At 50.7% G+C, this 20,786-nt stretch overlaps 1 protein-coding gene across 7 annotated transcripts; it reads left to right on the top strand.

The window, feature by feature from the left end:
- Positions 1 to 4,469: 4,469 nt before the first annotated feature.
- Positions 4,470 to 20,786, top strand: RPAP1 (RNA polymerase II associated protein 1). 7 transcript variants are annotated; one of them, XR_011648412.1, is made up of 25 exons: positions 4,470 to 4,559; positions 5,415 to 5,668; positions 6,325 to 6,473; positions 6,753 to 6,842; positions 7,848 to 7,977; positions 8,562 to 8,789; positions 9,611 to 9,787; positions 10,816 to 10,931; positions 11,214 to 11,312; positions 12,294 to 12,395; positions 12,620 to 12,787; positions 13,029 to 13,211; positions 13,328 to 13,462; positions 13,565 to 13,735; positions 14,166 to 14,323; positions 14,760 to 14,897; positions 15,048 to 15,249; positions 15,695 to 15,804; positions 16,178 to 16,373; positions 16,526 to 16,678; positions 16,913 to 17,055; positions 17,595 to 18,351; positions 19,783 to 19,943; positions 20,111 to 20,170; positions 20,278 to 20,786. XR_011648412.1 is itself a non-coding variant. In XM_012520829.4 (25 exons), the coding sequence occupies exons 2-25, from the start codon at positions 5,491 to 5,493 to the stop codon at positions 20,425 to 20,427; spliced, it is 4,170 nt and encodes a 1,389-aa protein (XP_012376283.2). In that variant the 5' UTR covers positions 4,470 to 4,559; positions 5,415 to 5,490; the 3' UTR covers positions 20,428 to 20,786. The 7 variants fall into 7 exon arrangements, 5 of the variants coding, with proteins under 5 accessions (XP_012376283.2, XP_071070218.1, XP_004481562.2 ...); XM_012520829.4 differs by having other exon boundaries at positions 19,767 to 19,943; XR_009185078.2 differs by having other exon boundaries at positions 4,493 to 5,668.

Genomic DNA, 20,786 nt, shown 5'->3' with positions numbered 1-20,786 from the left:
CATGTGCCTTGCCATTTGACTGAGGAGTCCAAGATAACCCACAGCCGGTCTTCAGGAAGAAAGCATTGCCTTAATGATGCCTTGATTTGGACATTGCCTTAAACTATAAGGTAATAAATTTCCATTGTTTAAGCCAACCTCTTTCATGGTATCTGCTTTGAGAAGCCTAGGAAACTAAAACATGGCTTAAAAGGTAAGAGCTAGCAAATTCTACTTAAGAAATGGGACAGGCTACAGACTCTTACCCTCCTCACCTTACAGAAGAGAGAGAATCTCTGCCTTGGGGGCTTGTGGGGACACTGGCTATAAGTACGATTCTGGGGACATTGAGGACTATTGCTGTACATGTCAAATACCCGCTGCCTGATTTTCCTAAGCCAGAAAGAATCCCATTCCTTATCCAGTTGTAGATGAAGCAGAATAATAAATTCTAGGAGAGATCACACTTTGATTTATGATCACAGGAGGACTTCTAAATGATCATGTTTTCCCCCAAAAGCAGATGTAGCAAGAGAGAAAGGAAGCTAAAGACTGAAAGGGCAGATGTATACAAATACATGAAAGAAAAACATTGGCCCGTTCAAAATTTCCCTGAGAGGAAGAGAGAGTTAATGCCCTATATGTGTGTTTCTCTATTTGGCCTTCTTTAATTGCAACCTGGTAGGTGAGGCTCTTCTGGCTCTAGTTATTCTTTAACTTTTTATTATGGAATATTTCACACATACAAACAAGTAGAGAGAATAGGATAATGAATGCCCAGTGTATCCATCACACTGCTTCCGTAATTACCTTAGGCATAGTGTCCCACTGTCCCCATTTTTGTTTCTATTGTTTTACTGGAATTTCTAAATACAAATGCTAGTCATGTCATTTTACATATCATTTCAGCTTTAGATAATACAATATATATCTGAAACAGAGAGACTTTAAAAAGAACTCATCCACATATACATACAGATGGCTAAATATAGAAATAGCTATAAATATGTGTGTACACTCAAATTAGTGTACACACATATATCTCCTTGCTTTGCCAGCGAGAGGACCTAGAAACAAGATATTCCAGTAACAATGAGCACACCTAGCACCCAGATCTTGGTCTAAATATTATTCTCCAATAAAAGGAACCAGAGGTACTTGGAGAAATAGCTGACTCTAGGACTGGGGCAGGAAATGTACAGGATGATCCTGGAGCATATTGTAATTTATGCCAGAAAGTAAAGAATTGATAAAATAAAAAATAAAAAATAAACCAGAATGATAAGGTTTGTTAAAGGGACATAGGAGCCAACTGAAAGTTTCCAATGGCCAAAGTTGGACCAATTTGAGCAACAAAATAAATTAGTATTGGATTATAACCCAAAGTATAAAAGCCTATACTGATACCTATCTATTTCTCCATACTCCACTAATCTACTTTCTGTCTCTATAGATTTCCCTATTTTGGACTTTCATATAAATGGAATCATATAATAGGGACTTTTGTGACTGGTTTCTTTCACTTAGCACAATTTTTTTAAAAATGTACATCCATCTGGTAGCATGTATCAGCACTGCATTCCTTTTTATGGCTGGTAGCATGTATCGGTACTTCATTTCTATTCATAAATAATGGATACCACATTTTGTTTGTCCATTCATTTGTTGATGGACATTTGGGTTGCTTCCACCTGTTTAGTTTGCCAAAGGGGTGGCAATGCGAAGTACCAGAAATCTGTTGGCTTTTATAATGGGGATTTATTTTGGGACAAAAGCTTACAGTTCCAAGGCCACGAAATGTCCAAATTGAGGCATCTGCAGAGATGCTTTCTCACCAAAGTCAGCTACTGTTGATTCTGGCGTGTTGCCACATGGTGAAGCAACATGGCCGGTGATCTCTGTGAGGCTTCAGCCTTCCCTCTAGGCTCACCATCTCCTCTTGAGTTGCTCCGTGAGCCCAGTCTTTTGGAAGCTTCATGCTTCAGCGATCCTGTTGTCCTCTCTCTCCTGGCATAGGGGTTGTCTCTTAGGGCTTCTGTCCTTGCAGCTCAGCTGTGGGCAAAACTGGAGTCTTTTCTCTCACATGGCAGTTCCCTTTTTCCTCTTCTGTCTGTCTGAGTGAGTCTGTTTATATCAGACCCAGCAAGGTGGGTGGGAACTCAACCTGAGTCATGCCTCACTGACATAGTCCAATAAAAAGCCCTACAGCAATCTTAACAGGTAATCTAATTAAGGGCCCCACAACTATATTTAATGCAATCAAAGGGTATCACACCAAGAGGAAGAGATCAGCTTACAAACATATTTCTCTTTTGGGAATTCACAAAGTCATCTCAAACTGCCACACTACCCTTTGGCTATTTTTGAATAATGCTACTATAAACATTTGTGTACATATTTTTATGGTTATTTCCATTCAAAAATGTCTTTTTATAGGTTCGTTTAAATCAGAATCCAAAGACCACATATTATATTTAATTGATACTCTCTTATGAATTTTTACCTATAATAGGTCCCCATTCTATGTTGGCCATGCAATTTAGAGAAGAAACTGGGTCATGTGTACAATTTCCCACACTCCGGATTAGTTAATTTTATGTTTGTGCTACCATTTAACATGTTTGTCTGTCACTCATATTTCCTGTTGTTAGATCTGGAGGCTTGATTAGGTTAGATTCAGGTTCAACATTTTTGGCAAGAAGACTTCTTAGCTGGTATTTTGTACTTCCAGTTATATCACATCAGGAAGCACATTATGTTGGATGTTCTACTTTTAGTAATGTTAAGATTCATCAAGAGCTTCATATATTGGCAACCAACTCTATCTACATAAAGATCTTCATTGACATTTTACCTAATAATTTTAGCAGTCATTGATGATCATTGTCTGGAGCCATTATCTCGTTAGTGTTTGCAAATGATGATTTTCTTCTACCGTTCTTCCGGCATCAGTTCTTCTTCTTTCAACATCCATAACTTCTCTCTTTAATTCAAACTGGGTCCATTAGAATTCTGGAATTCTAGGTTGGCTAAATTCTAATAGTTGAAATTTACTGGTGAGGTTGAGGCCAAGAGAACTTCAGAAAGGTAGCATAGATCTACCATAGCCCTGGTAGATACCAGCAGTATCACCAGGAAACTTGCAAATTCTTGGGACCCACTACAGAACCACTAAATCAGAAACTCTGTTGGTGGGGACAAGCAAGCTCTCCAGATGATTATTCTGATGCCTACTACAGTTTGAGGGGAAGCAGATGTGGCTCAAGCGATTGGGCTCCCATCTACCATATGGGAGGTCGAAGTGGATTTCTGGAGACTCCTGGTGAAGATAAGCTGGCCTGCACAGCAAGCTGCCCAGAGTGGAGTGCTGTTCCATGCAGGAGTGCTGGCCTGTGCAGGAACGCTGGCCTGAGGGGAGAACTGGTGCAGCAAGATAACACAACAAAAGAGACATAGAGGAGAGACAAGAAGAGACACAGCAGACCAGGGAGCTGAGGTGGCATGAGAGATTGAGCACCTCTCTCCCACTCTGGAAGGTCCCAGGATTGGTTCCCTGTGCCGCCTAAAGAGAAGACAAGCAGACACAGAAGAACACACAGCGAATAGACACAGAGAGGAGACAATGGTGGTGGTGGTGGTGGTGGGATAAGTAAATAAATCTTAAAAAAATAAAGTTTGAGAACCACTGTATTAACCTTGGCTGTCCTGAAGGCAGACAGGCCTTCAAGCAAGCGGTGATTTACAAAGGTCCTACTATATTTAAGGAAATATGCTGAGGTTTTTGGATGCAAAGAAGGCCCAGTGTAAACATCATGCTTGTGATGGTAGGCAGTGCATTCCAAATATGCCACACGTGCTGCAGGTGGTAAGAGTCCAGGCAAGGAAAGTTCTGTGGGCAAGCCCGTTGACAAAGGTTTGAGAGTTGGCTCCAGCTAGGCCTTGGCTTAAAGGAAGAGAAAGACTTTGGGGGTGGGGGTAGCACGGGAAAAGAGGAGGATTTCCAAGAAAGGAGACTGCATGAACAGGATGCTTGGGAAAGGGTAGTAACCGTGCTGGCAGCACCGCTGCCTTCTCTCTCCTCACCTCCGCTATTCCTGAAGCGCTCGCTGTAGTGTCCCTTTTCTTAGGCCTCGCCTCACCGTTTTTCTGGTTATCTTCTTGCACGTCCGTAAATATATTGGAGTGCTCACATCGTTGTGCGTGCACACCGGCTGCCAGTGGACGTGGGTACTGGGGTGCAGAAAGTAATTAACAGGAGGGTGGGTGCAGAGGGGCGTCTGAGGAACCCTTTGCCTCTGCCACGGCGGTAGTACGTGTCAAGGGGCCTGTGCTTCTGTACAAGAGAAGGATGTACGTTCTGGGTGTCGGTATGGAACCTACGCGGTGAGGACAGACCCAGCAAAGCACCGCCGGGGCTCAGCGTCGCGCGCAAGGTTGCGCGCCGCCAAGCACAAACCCCACAGAGGGCGGGGCCATCCTCGGAGAGGCGGGGCCAGGCTGCGGGGCGGAAGCTAAAATCTGGCGGCGGAAACACGATTCCTGCGGGGCAAGATGGCGGCGCCCAGACGAACCTAGAGCAGGTAGGTAGTGGGGCCGAACGGATGGGCTTCAGAGGACCCGGACGGAGGGCCCAGGTTTAAGTTGTTTGATTCCATTGTCGGAGCCTGTCCTAGGGTTTTTGGCCTGCCCAGAAATGGCCGCGATCTCTTTGGTACGGAGATCCTGGGCACCGCTGTCCATCCGAGAGCCGCATAGACTTAAACTCGGTAAATTCACTTTGGGTCTGGGGGATAACTAACATTTCGACTGCAGAACCCAAGAGGCAATCGCCGAACCCGATTCTGGGCGCCTCCCGGCGCTGAAGGATAGATAGGCTGTAACGTAAGAAAGAACTAGTGACTCCTCAGAGGCGATCCGAGAAAATCCAGTTGTCCGTTGTTAGTGCTACTCTGCTTACTTTTGCTTTGCTAGAGTTACTGTCTAGGCAGAAGACCCGCCTTATTGAAGCTCAAGATATTATCACTTCTCTCACGGATTGATTCTGGACAAATCAGCCCTGGAGTTTGTGGGAAAATACATTGGTGGCTTTACTTGTGACTAAAATAATTGCTATCTTTTACTGAGGCTTTATGTGAGTACAAGGCACTGTGGTAGGTGCTTTGCGTACATTGCAATTTTTTTCTTTTTCTCTTTTCTTTATTCTTTCTGCATTAACTTTTATCTCCCTCATATTGTAAACAACCTAAGTTGGAAGTAAATGTTGTTGCTAGCCTGATGACACCAGGGAAATGTGAATAGGGAGGGAGTGACACTAAGGTATGAATGAGGAGGAATGAGTTGATATGGACCCAAGGAAAAAGAAGGTAACTGATGCACAATAATGAGACTCGGAATTCAGTTGCAGAGGGTCTATCCATGATCTTTATTATTCTTAGGGTGAATGAGAAGGAATCCCCACACCAAAGCAGTGGCAAGAAACAGTGTCAGTAGGGAGACAACTGCAGTAACAAGATGCTGTCCAGACCAAAGCCAGGGGAGTCCGAGGTGGACCTGCTACGCTTCCAGAATCAGTTTCTTGCAGCTGGTACAGCCCCAGCAGTACGGTTGGTGAAGAGAGGAAGTAGAAGTGGTGATGTTAACCTGGACCAGCATTTGCTGCAGGACCACCGGGATGTGGTGACGCTGGACAGTGAGTACCTGTAGATGGAAGCTGAGAGGGAGAGAGGGTGCAGCCCCAAGGGCCTTTCCCACCCCTTTCTGGTATGGCTAGGTTCTGCCCATCAGTGACTGATTTCAGACACGCAGAACCTCTCTTGAGGCTCAGAAATTAAATATCTTGCCTAAGGTTAGGCACCTTGAGCCAGGGTCCTACGGCAGCTGCTGTTTCTTTCTTGCTTACTTTCTTTTTTTTTTCATTAGAGAAGTTGTAGGTTTACAGAAAAATCATGCATAAAATGTAGAGTTCTCATATACCACCCTATTGTCAACACCTTGCATTAGCGTGATGGATTTGTTAAAATTCATGACAGAATATTTTTACAATTGTACTGTTAACTATAGTCCATGGTTTACATTAGGGTTTGCTGTTTATGTTGTCTACTCCTGTTGTTGTTTTTAAATTTTTATTCTAGTACATAATGCAACCTAAAATTTCCCCTTTTAACCACATTCAAATATATAATTCAGTGCTGTTAATTACTCACAATACCTTTTCTTTCTTTGGCTCTCCTCTACTCCCCACTCTTACCCACTCCCACCCCACCCCACTCATACCCCCAAGTCTCTTCTTGGTAAGAGTGAGTATCCTTTTGTCTGTTTTGTTTTTGTTTTTGTTTTTTCCCCTAGATCTCCCAGATTTGCCTCCAGCTCTGGTCCCAGCTCCCCCAAAGAGAGCCAGGCCCAGCCCCAGCCACCCCCTGTCTGAGAATGAGGACCCTGAGGAGGGGCTGGACAGGCATGATCAGCACATCACTGCTGTCTTGACTAAGATTATTGTATGTCTCACCCTGGCTGAGTGGGACAGGGTGTCCTAGGGCATCAAGGCTATTGGATGGGAGTGGTGAGCTTCAGGAGTAGAGGGTGCTGTGGGAAAGTGGGACTCTCCCCCACTGCAGTCAGGTTGGTGGCTGGGTTAGAATTACCGTGCCCTGAGAAGTGAAGTTGATTCATGATCTGCCAGAGTGAGGTTCTAGCCATGTAGGACTGGGGCTTGGTGGGGCAGGGTCAACCTGGGATTCTCTCCATCTTTACTCCTTTGTGCTTTGTTGCCACAGGAACGGGATACAAGTTCAGTAGTGGTGAATCTGCCTGTGCCCAGTGGCTTTGCTTTCCCTCCTGTATTCCATCGCTCACAGGAGAGACAGGTAGGCAGGAGGGTCCCTAGGTGGTACTTAGTAGACAGGCAGGTGAGTGTCATGGTGCCTCTTCCCCCAGTAGACAGAAGGAACACCTAGCATTTTTTTTTTAAAGAGATACTTAGATTATACAAATGTCACATAAAAAATATTGGGGGTTCCCATATGCTCCACTCCCCACATCTCCCACATTTTCCCACGTCATCAACATCCTTCATTAATGAGGCACATTCATTGCAATTATGAACACATTTTGGAGCATTGCCACTGAGCATGAATTATAGTTTACATTGTAGTTTACACTCTCTCCCACACAATTCTGTAGGTTATGGCAAGATATATAATGGCCTGTATCTGTCATTGCAAGTCATTCAGGACAATTTCCAAGTCCTGAAAATGCTCCCACATTATGTCTGTTTTTCCCTCTTCCTGCCCTCAGAACCTCCAGTGGCCACTGCCTTGACATCAATGATATAAGTTTTTCCATTGCTAGAGTCACAGTAAGTCTATAGGAGAATACCAGTAAGTCTACTTTAGTCCATAGTTAATTCCCTAGTCCTGAGGATTCTGGGATGGTGATGCCCACTCCACCTCTAATTGAGAGGGGGCTATCTTCCCATAGGGTCTATAGATGGGACTTGCTTCCAGTTGTACCACCTGAGTCCTTTAAACACATTACCTCATTTAATCCTCCTAACAACCTTGTAAGGTAGGTATCATTATCCCCATCTTTCAGATGAGGAAACTGAGAGTCCTAAAGAGGGAAATAACTTCTTCAATACTACACATCTAATAGATCGACAATCCAGAAATTGAACCCAAGTCTCCCATACTTCAAGACCTCTACTCCCATTAAAACCCTGCTTTTTCTAAGGATTAGAGTTGTGACTCTTGGAAATCAGACAAAGCTTTTTGTTGTTGTTTCATTTTGTTCCAGAGACCTTGGCATAAAGAGGTTAAGAGGAGAGGTGGGTAATGAGCATCAGTAACCCGAGTTTTCCTTTTGCCCCATAGAGGAAGCCTGCAACATCTGGTAAGAGAAGCATCTTTGCCCAGGAGATTGCAGCAAGGAGGGAGTCTGAAGCCAGCAAGGAGGGTGTCCCACTAGTTGAGGAAGTTGTCCCTGCCCTGGATCCACCTAAGGGTGAGCTGGGGTTGAAGAGGCTTGGATTTGGCCATTTTAGAAGACATGACCATAAAATTGTTTTTAGATATATGCCTTCCCTGTCTCAAATGGGAAGTGCGTTTGAGCCATCTCAAGAGAAAATCATTTCATATCCTCACTTAGAATGCTGAGTATGAGAGGCTTGGGTCCATCTCTGAGTCTTACGTGCAGGGAGGGGGCAAGCCATTATGTGACCTTAAGAGACAGGAAAGCCGAGTGTCTGGCAGAGACTATAAAAGATACAGGCCAAGGGTCCTTTAATATTGCAAATTACTAGCTAAAGCGCTGGAAGACATCTAAGAGTCAGAAACTAGGATTTTTCTGAGGGAAACCTTCTCACATAAAGAATGTAAGGGGAAGAATGAGCGGAGATGTCACCCCCACTCCCACCCCACCCCAGAGAGCCTGGAGTCTGTGCTAATCCCTGAGGGTCTCCACTCTGCCCAGGACAGCTGTGAGGCCTACATCTGTCTCCAGATGTAATGGAATAGAGAAGAGGGCCCAAGGGCCCGGTTGTAGCCATGGAGGGCAGGGCAATGAGACTGACCATACACTTTTTCCAGGTGCTGTGACACGAAAGGCACCTGCTCCTGTGGACCAGGGCCAGGGCTACCAGCTTCCAGGGAGTAGCCACAGCTTCCAGGGACCCCATCTGGTCACAGGGAAGGGGCTCAGGGGCCAGGAGGCTGAGCAGGAAGCCCAGACCATACATGAGGAGAACATAGCGAGACTACAGGCCATGGCTCCTGAGGAGATCCTGCAGGAACAGCAGCGGTTGCTGGCTCAGCTTGGTATGGGCCCTGCGCGTTTCTGCTTATGCTGGGCTAGGAAGGGACTCTGCTTACTGAAGGAGGCTCACTGTGTGCCAGGCACTGTGCATAGTACTTTATGTGCATTATTTCATTCCGTCCTCAAACTAGTCCTGTGAGTTAGGTAGTATTAGCCTTTTACTTATGGAAAGAAAACAAAAAAAAAAAAACCTGAGATTCAAAACTTTAAGAAACTCTCCCCCCAGGTCATATAGCTGGTGAGGAACAAGGATGGAATTTAAACCCAGGTCTGTCTGGTCTCACAGGCCCTACTCGGACCACTACACTATATATACTGTACTACTGTAGCATACACTGTATTACATTCTACCTCCCTCCTAGTTTCTGCTCACCAAAAATGTGGGCACCAAGTCCATCTTGTTTCTCATGGTATATATAGCACCTATAGAGAACCTGGCACATAGTAGGTGTTTAGTAAATATTTGTGAAGAAATAAATCAGCTGAGAGAAAGGGAGATTGCTCCCCTAGATGCCTTCCTTTGGGCCCTAGTCAACATGCCTTCATTTATTCCATAGCTGCTGGCTTTAGATCTCTGATCTGGAGCCAAGTGCAGGGATGGGCCTTGGAGCCTGGGCCAAGGGATTACGAGGGATGGAGGGAAGGGTGGGCAAGCAGGCCCCCGTGACCCACAGGTGTGAGAAGGGCCGCAGGAGGGCGCATGAGGCTCAGGCCCGGGCTGGGGAGCAGCTTGTGCTGCCCTGGGCACCCATGGGTGAGCAATATTCAGCAGGTTTGGAGAGAATTTTCCCTCACTTACTCTCCCCTCCACCCTCACCTCTAGATCCCAGTTTGGTTGCCTTCTTGAGATCTCGCTGCTGCTCCCATGAGCAAGCAGGAGCGAAAGCCAGTGAGGAACAGAGACCAGGAAGGCCCTCTGCTGAGGTTAAAGAGGAGCCGATGGCATCAACTTCTGCCAGCGAGCCCAGGAATGAAGATGAGCTGGAGCCAGGAGCCCCAGGTTTGGGGGAGAGGGGAACATCTTTGGGGGAATGAAAATAGAGGAAAGTGTCCCTTTTCCTTTGCCTGGCAAGTGGCAGGAAAGAGAAGCTTCTGTGTCCTTGGACATCTAACATCGATCCTCATTACTGGCGTCTACTCGGTCTTCATTTGCTGCTGCATGTCTGCATGCACACACTTCCTGTCTGCCTGTCCTGTTAGTGCCCCTTCTCCCCTTCCTGGTAAAGGCATCAGGGTGTGATGGCTGCATTCCCGGCAGACCATCTCCGTGCCTTGTTGTAGCTGCCCTGGCTCTCTCCATCCCGGTCTTTTCTGCCTCTGCTCCCAGTGCGGGGGAAGATGGCAGGACCAGGGGGTGGCAGACGAAGAGCCTGATGTGGGCCTATACAAACATGCCAGACCAGAAGCAGAGAATCCAGTGCAGGCGCTCATTTCCCCAGAACTGGATTATTTTGTTAGTTAGTGATTAACAAAAGAAGAAATTGGATTACGAGAGCCAGGAACCTCCTGCCCCAGAGGAGTTCCAGGCTAGCTGAGCAGGCTGGGTGGGGGTGGGGGTGAGGGTGGGGAAGGAGGAGGATGTTATGGGTGTTTCTGTATCCTGCCTCCCTGGAGCAGTCTAGCTGACCCCTCCTCATCCCCACTCCTCTGCCCCTGCGCCAGGGCTTTAGGAGGCTGGTACTAGAGAGTGCAGAGCTGTGTTGTCCCAGACATGTGTAGGCCTCCCTTCCTCCTCTTTTCCTTCTCTTTTCTCTTCCTTTCTACCTCCTCTTCACCTTCACCTTCCCCCTCACACGTCCTTAGGGACAGAAAGTGGATAGAGTGAAGGCCAAATGTGTTCTGCCATAACTGACATCCACCCAGTTCCCAGGAGTTCTGGCCCCTGGGCCTTGCCATTTAGCCATAGCCGAGGGCAGAGGCTGCTAGCCTTGGGGGAGAGGTGGGCGTGGTGGCTGCTGAGTGATGACTGGGTTCCCTGTAAACCAGTGAGCAGGCCCTCGGAATACTACCATGTTCCTACCTTCCCAGCCCCGGCACTGCCTGTGACCCCCCACAAAGAATGGCTGCACATGGATACTGTTGAGCTGGAGAAGCTCCACTGGACCCAGGATCTGCCCCCACTGCGACGACAGCAAACGCAGGAAGTGAGGAGGGCCAGCTGGCATCAAAGGGGTGGGGTTGGGGGGTGAGGCTGCTGCTCCTGCACCCAGAACCCAGGCCCTTCTCCTCCCCTGAGCCTGAGAAACGCCTCTCCTTTGTGCTCACCCTCCTCCCCATCACTCTGCCCAACCCCCAAGGTCAGCCCAATTTCCATTCAGAAGTGGAGTCAGGACTTGAGCCCTGAGAAGCCTGGGATTCAAGGTGAAGAGCGGGTATGGGCAACTGCTGCTGCTCCCAGCCCATCGTCCTCTTTCTCTTCCTCTTAGAGGATGCAGGCCCGATTCAGTCTTCAGGGAGAGCTGCTGGCCCCCACTGTGGACCTACCCACCCACCTGGGCCTGCACCACCATGGCGAGGAGGCGGAGGTGAGGCCTGGGGCCCGGGGAGAGCTGGGCAGCTCTTGGCAAGTGCTTTCAGCAACGATGTGGATGGAAAAGGACAAATGATCAGTTGCCTTGAACTTCCTTTGTACCCTGTTCCAGTTCATGGCCTGCTGTCAATCCCATTTCTTTTTTTTTTTTTTTTTTTTTATTGACTTTGTAATAATATTACATTAAAAATATATATGTGAGGTCCCATTCAACCCCACCCCCCCCACCCCCCCTCTCCCCCCCCCCAACAACACTCGTTCCCATCATCCTGACACATCCATTGGTGTCAATCCCATTTCTTAGGCTCAAACTCTTTCTCCTATTCCCCTGACATTCCAGTCAGTTGCCAGAATTTGCCGCTTCTACATGTCACCTCCCCATGGTGCTTCCTGAGTAAGCGCCTTGGTCCTTCCTGCCTGCGCAATCACCATGTCTCTACTCTCTTCTCTGTGCTCTTCTCTCTGCTGTGGGCCTGCCATTGCTGATTTTCTGTGTCCCAGCTCAGGCCACACCTTGCCTCAGAAAAGTTCGTGGCTCCCCTCTGCTCACAGAATAAGGTCCCAGCTCAGCCTAACAAGAAAGTCCTTCCACAGTCTGTTCCTGTTCACCCTGCAGTGCTGCCTCCCTCCTGCTCCGCCATCCTCCCCAATGCACCCTGTGCTCAGGGACCTCCAGGGCTCAGGTCCTGGAGTCCCCTCCAGGGAATGCCTCTACCTTGTGTTCCCTGCCAGGCCACCTTAAACATCAGTGACTACGTTCCTCCTGATGTGCCTTATACCACAGTCACTGGTGTGTCAGTCCTCTCCTCTTCACCCTCTTGTGACTGCAGGAGAACGGGGGCAGGGGCCATCACTCACCTATCTCAGTCTCTCCCCTGCCACGGAACTCAGTGCTTGGCATGCAGAGATTGCTGGGTTTCATTGGGGGGTGCTGCCCTGTGTCCTGGCTCCTTCTGACTTCTTGTCCCTGCCACAGAGAGCAGGGTACTCTCTACAGGAGCTCTTCCACCTGACGCGCAGCCAGGTTTCCCAGCAGAGAGCATTAGCCCTGCAAGTGTTGGCCCAGGTCATCGGCAGGGTGAGTGGACCACTGGTCCCTGGTCTTGCCCCCCCTTCACCCCTTCACCCTAGCTCCGCACCTCCTGCCCTCTTCGCTCTGGCACACTAGCCCACACGCCAGCTCTCTACGGGTCAGCTGGGGATCGAGGCAAACCCGGGTCACAGGTGGTCAAGTGCGGGATTAGGCCAAAGACTCCATAACTTCCACACCTTCAGCAAGGTTTTATCCTTCCTGCCTCCCAGGCCCGGGCTGGGGAGTTTGGAGACCAGCTGGTGGGCAGTGTCTTGCCCCTCCTTTTGGACGCCGGTTTCCTCTTCCTGCTTCGCTTCTCGCTGGATGACAGAGTGGATGGGGTCATTGCAGCCGCTGTCCGGGCTCTTCGGGCTCTGCTGGTGGCCCCTGGAGATGAGGTACCACAAGGACAGGAGGGGGTTTGGGGACGCCGGGGTCCTCACCCCTCAGGCTGGGCATGCCCTCGTTCCTAAGGCTTTGGCAGGTCGAGTGGAGAGTGGAATGGCAGGCATCACCCTCTTCGAGAGGCTCCAAGGCCCAGAAGCCTTGCCTTTCTCCTTTCTCTGGGTGGCTTCCTGGACCCATTCCCCGGCCTCGCCCCTTCTTCCTCTTGCCACCTCCACTCCTTTCCTCGGGCAGGAGCTCCTTGACAGCACCTTCTCCTGGTACCACGGAGCTTCCGTGTTCCCTCTGATGCCCAGCCAGGGGGACAAGGAGGACGAGGACGAGGATGGAGAGGCCCCAGCAGAAAGGGCAAAGGGGCGGAGCCCGGAGGAAGGAAGCCAGCCCCCACCTGACCTGGCCCGACACGATGTCATCAAGGTGAAGGTGCTGGGAGAGCCAAGCGTTATTCCCGGAGGGCAAGTCCATGTGAGAAGGGGCCAGTGAGGCCCTGAAGTCGGCTGCATTTGGCAGTGGGTTACCTCTCTGATCCCCAGGGGCTCCTGGCCACCCGCCTGCTGCCTCGGCTGCGCTACGTGCTGGAGGTGACCTGCCCAGGACCTGCTGTGGTCCTGGACATCCTGGCTGTGCTCATCCGCCTGGCCCGGCATTCTCTGGAGTCGGCCACAAGGGTGAGAAAGAGGAGGAGGCAGGAAGTGGGGAGAGGCCCTGGCTGGGCCAGGTCTGAAGCCTCTGCCTCCCTGCCTTCCCCCGATCCCCTCTGTCCTCCTCAGGTCCTGGAGTGCCCTCGGCTGCTAGAGACCGTGGTTCGGGAGTTCCTGCCCACCAGCTGGGTCCCCACGGGGGTGGGGCCTACCCCCAGTCTACACAGAGTACCCTGTGCCGCTGCCATGAAACTGCTGCGTGTGCTGGCCTCGGCCGGCAGGAATATCGCTGCCAGGCTGGTGAGCAGGACGCAGGGCTGAGCTGGGGGCTGAGCCTGGCCCCTGGACTCAGGGTGGCCACCTTTACCTTCCTCTTCCTCCCGGGTCTGCTTGCTTAGAAATGCAGCAGAAGCCCCGGGCAGGAACCTCGGCTCCTGGAGGCTGATGCATTCTTTAGGCCTCCCTGCTCTCATTAGGTGAGGAGGAGGCCCCCAGAAGAGCCACGTGCAGGTGGGCATCCTTACCCATAGCCACGTGGCCCTAGAAAAGGTGCCCAGAGAATGCTTTCTAGAGAGGGAGGGTTGAGGTAGCCTCACCCCCCCAGAGCTATGACCCTGTGGCACCTGAGGGCCCTGGCACAGCAACGGCTGGGTTGAGCCAGAGGCTAGAGCGGCTAGATGGACTCATCACTCCTGGCTGGCCCTGATCCCCAGCCTCTGCCCACCTCCAGTTGAGCAACTTTGATCTTCGGAGCCGCCTGCGCCGCTTCATTGCTGAGGCTCCCCAGGAACTGGCCTTGCCGCCAGAGGAAGCCGAAGCGCTGAGCACGGAGGCCTACCGCCTGTGGGCCGTGGCTGCCTCCTATGGCCAAGGGGGTGATCTTTACAGGTGAGGAGAGGAGCGGCTAGGGTCCTTCACAGACCCCTCCAGTTCTGCACTTCTCGCCCACCCTTGCTTAAGGTCCCAAGCTTGGAGGGGTGCTGAGAATGGGGACGTGGGGATTCTGGGAGGAATGAAGAAAGCTTGGGTGTCTGCACCAGCCAGGGGAGGGCAGAAGGAGCCTAGGTCAACTACATTCTGTGCACGAAACAGAAGCATCGGGATCTTGGTGAAATCAGGTCTAAATTCCCTGGTAAGGGGCAGCTTTGAAGGGCTACGTTCTTTCCATTCCTCAAGGCCCAGCTTCCTTCCCTCCCTCTCAAAACCTTGGAAAAGTGCTCTAACCCTCAGGGCCTTCTCCTTCCTGATCCTCCCTAACTGGACTGCAAATCCTAGGGTCGTATCTCTGTTCAGACAGTGAAATTCAGTCATGGTCCTCCCCTAGGGAACTATATCCAGTGCTGGTGCAGGCCCTGCGGGCTGTGCCGCAGGAGCTCAGCACCCACCCGCCCCAGCCCCTGTCCAGGCAGCGGATAGCCTCGTTGCTCACTCTCCTCACCCAGCTGACCCTGGCAGCCACCAGGTAGGTGTGTGGCCCTGAGCTTGCCGGCAGGGAAGTCCTACTGGAGACCCGGGGCCGGCGGGAGTGTTCCTCCAGAGCGAGGGTGGCTGGAGCTTAGAGGCCAGTGAGGCAGCCATGCCCTCACGCTGGCTGCTTCTGGCTCTCCTGCAGTGATTCCGCGGAGGCCAGCCTGTCGGCCACCCCCTCCTTGGTCACTTGGGCCCAGGTGTCTGGGCTCCGACCTCTGGTGGAGCCATGTCTAAGGCAGACCTTGAAGTTGCTGCCCAGACCTGAGACGTGGGGTGCCCTAGGCCTGGTGCCCACTGCCTGCCTGCTGTTCCTGGCTGCCCATTATCAGGCCTGGAGCCAGCAAGTGAGTGTCCCTGCCCCCTCCACCATGCCCCATGTGCCCTGCCTCCACCTTCACACTCCCACCCTCTTGTTCCCTCTCTGTCTGCACTTTTCCAATCCTACCCCACACACACACATCCCTGACTTACCCTGCCTCCCACCCCCTTGCTCTTACCTTTCCTCCTCTCCACCTCTGTATCCCAGTGGAGCTTCAGGGAGTCATGTTAGCAGAGACCAGGGAAACTCAAGCAGCAGCTCGCTTCCCTATAGCCTTCTTGCTGTGCCAGGCCCCTAGACATGAGGTGCCAGAGCAACCCTGTGCCTTCTCTCCCTCCAGAAGGGTCAGAAGGCAGAAGCCTCCAAACTGACTCTGCTGGGCTCTCAGAATCCTGGGGTTGGCTTGGGCACACGGCCTAGGAGAATGGGTGCCCTGGGCCATCATCTCAGTGAACACCTCTGTCCTCCAGCCACACTCGTGCCCCGGGGATTGGCTTCAGGACATGGAGCACTTGTCGGAGGAGCTGCTGCTTCCCCTGCTGCGTCAGTCCACTCTGGGCAGCCTGTGGGATTCCCTTAGGTATGTACTGTGTGTGTGTAATGGGTGGCAGAGATGGGGGTTGTAGTTTCTCTTGTGTGATTCCTGGGTCCGGCTCCCTGATCCATGCCAGGGTGGAACCTTCCAGCCTGAGGGAAACCTGTATCTCTGGCAGGCAGCGGTCATGTGAGGCCCTGAGGGCAAGTGACGGCACAGAGCATCATCCACACGAGGGCCTGCTCCTCTTCAGAGCTCTGGGGTCCAGGAGTCCAAGCGCTGGACCCTAGGGCACAGCCCAATCCCCACCGGCCTTGGTCTCAGACTACGTGACTCTTTTTTAGCCTGGTACACATCAGGCCAAGCCTTCTGTGGGAATATTCTCCAGAATCCTCTCAGTTTCTCCATTTGCCTACAGGCTCTGCTCCCCTCTCTGCAACCCGCTGTCCTGTGCTCCGGTCCCCGAAGCTCTCCCCAGCCTCGTGTCACTGGGCTGCGTAGGAGGCTGCCCCCCGTTCAGCCTGGCTGGCTCAGCCTCACCCTTCCCATTCCTCACTGCGCTCCTCTCTCTCTTCAATACCCTGGCCCGGATCCACAAGGGACTTTGTGGCCAGGTGAGCCCTGGGTGCCCAGTTAGGGGTCAGAAAGGAAGAGGGGAAGGTGCCCCGTGGGGAATGGAGGCTTCTGCCAGTACCTGTTTCCCTGGTTTTGGCTGGGAGGGAATCAAAGTCAATTTCTAGAACTGAACAAGCTTGCTTCTCCTCAGCTGGCTGTTGTGTTGGCTGCCCCAGGACTTCAGAAGTATTTCCTCCAGTGTGTGGCTCCTACGGCTACCCCACACCTCACGCCCTTCTCTGCGTGGGCCTTGCGCCATGAGCACCACCTACAGTACCTGGCACTCACCCTGGCCCAGAGAGTGGTGGGTTTCCTGGTCCTCTCCTTATTCCCCGCCCCCAATTATCCTCTTCTTCCTGCTTCTCTGGAACCTGTGCTGCTGCCAGGCCGTGCAGCTCCGGCTTTCCTCCAGACTTGCCTCGGATCTGTGCCCTTTAGCCTAGCTTACATCCTCATCCATGCGTCTCTCTGCTTCATCGCCTCACACCTCCTCTGCCCTCTACTGCCACTGAACAACTCCCCACTTTTCGGTCCACAGGCAACACTCCAGCCAGTGGGGGCCACCAGTGCTCCCCTTCATCATGGCCTGGCCTTGGCCCTGCTGAGCCGACTGCTCCCTGGCAGTGAGCACCTCGCCCACGAGCTGCTGCTGAGCTGTGTGTTTCGGCCAGAGTTCCTCCCGTAAGTCCAGCGTTGGTGGCATCAGTTCAGCCTCCTGGAAGCCGCTGAAGTTGTTGACAGAACAGTCCTGAATGTGAAGCCCGGAGTCTTGGGCCTTTCTTCCATGGATTGTGCTTAACCCCTCTCTGAGCTTTAGTTTCCTCGTTAGTAAAGTAGGAATGAGGATAACCACATTGGAAATTATTGTGAGAATTCAATGTGACTCTGTGCCTGTATACATATAATAACAGCTAACAGTTCCTGAGTCCTTGCTCTGTGTCCGGCACTCCCTTGAGTATTTAACTGTACTTTAAGTACCTTACTTGGATGAAGAGCTATCCCCATTTTACTGTAAGGAAACTGAGACTCAGAGAAGTTACGGAACCTTGTGCCTAGGCAGCTGGCTCCAGTGTCTGTCCTCTTAACTGCAGTGCAACATCGCATGGGAACAGGGAAGACCAGCACTGGGCCCGGAGCCTCCAGGAAGCCTGGAGAGCTGACGAGGCCTTCTGGGTGCTGGGGTTCCAGTCCTTATTTTTGGTTTTTGGGTTCTGTTACAGGGAAAGAGCATCAGGAGGTCCAGAGGCAGCCGACTTTTCTGACAGGCTGTGCCTAGGGAGCAGCAGGGACCCGGGGTGTGGGCGAGGTGCTCTCCTAGCTCAGGCCTGCCAGGACCTTCCCAGCATCCGCAGCTGCTACCTGAGCCACTGCTCACCAGTCCAGGCCAGACTTCTGGCCTCCCAGGCCTTATACCGAGGGGAGCTACAGCAAATCCCTGCCCTTTTGCTTCCTGTGCCCAAGGAGCCACTGCTGCCCACGGACTGGCCCTTCCTGCCATTGATCCACCTCTACCACCAGGCCTCAGACACTCGATCTGGGCACTCTCCTGCTGACACTGCGGGCGCAGCTGTGCGGGCCCTGCAGTGGGTGCTAGTTCTGGAGAACTGGCGCCCTCAGGCCCTCTGGGCTGTACCCCCTGCCGCTCGCCTGGCACGGCTCATGTGTGTGTTCCTGGTGGACAGTGAGCTGTTCCGGGAGACCCCAATACAGCGGCTGGTGGCAGCCCTCCTAGCCCATCTCTGCCAGCCTCAGATCCTGCCAAACCTCAACCTGGACTGCCCACTTCCTGGCGTGACATCTTTCTCTGACCTCTATGCCAGCTTCCTGGAGCATTTTGAAGCTGTCTCTTTTGGGGACCACCTCTTTGGGGCCCTGGTCCTCCTGCCCCTCCAGCGTCGGTTCAGCATCACCTTGCGCCTCGCACTTTTTGGGGAGCATGTGGGAGCCTTGAGAGCTCTGGGCCTGCCTCTGACTCAGGTACTTTCTCAGCTCAGCAGTGCCTGCCACGGGCACCCTTGCAATAGGCCCTGGGGGTGGTCCTGGGTGTTGGGGGGTTTGAGGGGATTAAGAAAGAAAACCCATGAAAAGAGTTTAACATGGTATCTGGCATATAATAGGTGTTCCTTGCTCATAAGGTGCTACAGCCTTGGTAAGAACAGATGTGCTAAAACCCAACAAAGTCCTGAATTGTTCAGATTCTAAGTGTTAAGTAAAAATTCGAAGACGGGAAAGATCAAAATAGGCTTCTGATAAAGAAAAGGCTTTGTGGAAGAAGTGAGCATCGACCTGGGCGCTGAAGATTCGGTAGAATTTGGACTGTTGAGGAGAAGTAAGGGCAGACTGTTCTAGTGGACTAGCATAAGCAAAAGCTCAAAGGCAGAGCTTTTGCTTATGCTTTTATGACAGAGGATGGGGGCGTGAGGAGAGATGAGAACAGAGATTTCTGTTTGGAAACTTGCTGGAAACAAAGTCTGAGAGGTCCTCACATATCAGGCTAAGGAATTAAAATTTGTAAGCTGCAAAGTTAATTTTTTTAAAATTTGGTTTTAATTTTCATTGTAACTTATTCTGATGGACTTAAATGTAGGTATTCTTACTATTTTGAAATAGTTGTAGTTAGTATATATATATTTAAAACATAAATATTTTATATAAAATGAATTAAAAAGACCATTAGGTCATCTGTAATCTCACTGCCTAGTAATCATTGTTTACATTTTGATTTATCTTTTTCTAGTCTTTTCATATGCGTACATATTTTTTTAAAGTTGTGATCACTCTGCATGATGTCCTTTTTTTTTCATTTAACATATCATCAGCATTTCTCGCATCATTCAATATGCTCAGAAATAGCATCTTTTATTATTATGAAATAATCCATTGTGTAGATGTGTCCCAATGTATTTATCAGAACCCCTTGGTGAACATGTAGACTGTTTACAATTTTTGCTATTTTAAATAGCAAAAATAGCATTAGACTGATAAACAGCATTAGACATAAACTTCATCTAGATTACTCTTGTAATCATTTCCTGAGTGGAATTAAGACTAATTTTTTAGAAAGAGAATTACTAGTCCAAAGAACATGAGCTTTTGAAAGGTTTGATAATATACTTGAGCAGTTGAACATGACATTTTGAAAGTTTAAATTTTAAGTAGATTAAACAAGTAGTGGTATGTGATATAAATTAACAACTGCTTCTCTCATCACCCAGTTCCCAGTTTCCCTTACTTTCTGGCTCTTTAGTCTTTAACTGTGACCCTTGTGACAGAGAGGGGTGGATCTCTGCCCTCATGATTTGGTTTCATGTGACCGTCAGCCAGCCACCCCGCTGTGCAGCGAGACCCACTTCTACCCTCACCCTCAGCATCTCTCACTTGCCCTGTCACAGTTGCCTGTGTCTCTAGAGTGCTATACGGAGCCTCCTGAAGACAGCCTGGCCCTCCTTCAGCTCTACTTCCGGGCCCTGGTGACTGGTGCACTCCGTCCACACTGGTGTCCTGTGCTCTATGCTGTGGCTGTGGCTCATGTCAACAGCTTCATCTTCTCCCAGGACCCAAACAGCTCAGTAAGTTGTATCCCCATCTCCCAGAGGGAGACTGACCGGGATTAAGCTGGCCCAGAGGCAGTGATCGGGCTGCCTCTGGATTAGCTGGGAAAAAGATGAAGGCTGAGCAAGGCCAGTGAAGGGTCTCAACCTTCACCCAGTGCCACCTCTCCCTGTTCTGCCTCCAGGATGAGATGAAGGCTGCCCGCAAGAGCATGCTGCAGAAAACTTGGCTGCTGGCAGACGAGGTAGGGTTGGGCATGTACTAGAGGGTGGCAGGTTAGAGGGTCTTGGGGGACAGAGACCTCAACAAGATCTCAGTACTCACTTCATAAAGTCTATTCCGTCTCTGCAGGGTCTCCGACAGCACCTCCTCTATTATAAACTTCCCAATTTGGACCTCCCAGAAGGCTTTGAGCTGTATCCCCAGCTGCCCCCTCTGCGTCAGCAGAACCTCCAGAGACTGACCTCAAGGGGGCTCCAAAAAGGTGTGTCAGAAACCTAGTATGGCTGCTAAAGATGGAAAAATGGGTACATTTTCCTGGGGTTCACCAAGAGGCCTGCCTGCCCAGACAGAACTTCATGTCCTAAGGACAAGCAGGAGATGAGGGAGCAGAAGGCTTGCCTTCCTGGAAGGAGGTTGCGCGTCTTTGCCTCAGAATGAGCCCTGACATTCTATCCTGATGTCTGGAGCGTAGGACTGGGGCTTCTGAGCGTCCATGCTGGGAGTAAAGGGTGACTTAGCTATTTACTCCCTCCTTGGGGACGGGGCAAATTAAGAACACCTCCCTTCCCATTTCATCCAGTCCATGATAGGACTGCTATATCTGTACATTGAAATAAACTTTTCTTTTTTTTTTTAAA

Source organism: Dasypus novemcinctus, chromosome 3, assembly GCF_030445035.2.
Source record: "Dasypus novemcinctus isolate mDasNov1 chromosome 3, mDasNov1.1.hap2, whole genome shotgun sequence".
Taxonomy (NCBI): Eukaryota; Metazoa; Chordata; class Mammalia; order Cingulata; family Dasypodidae; genus Dasypus; species Dasypus novemcinctus.
This window is presented reverse-complemented; position numbering and strand designations above follow the sequence as displayed.

Excerpts from the sequence above, each read along its gene's own strand:
- RPAP1 (XM_012520829.4), top strand. The coding sequence starts at position 5,491 with ATGCTGTCCAGACCAAAGCCAGGGGAGTCCGAGGTGGACCTGCTACGC. Across the intron at positions 13,212-13,327 it reads CCCGACACGATGTCATCAAG|GGGCTCCTGGCCACCCGCCT; the intron begins GTGAAGGTGCTG and ends TCTGATCCCCAG. Across the intron at positions 15,805-16,177 it reads AGCCTGTGGGATTCCCTTAG|GCTCTGCTCCCCTCTCTGCA; the intron begins GTATGTACTGTG and ends ATTTGCCTACAG.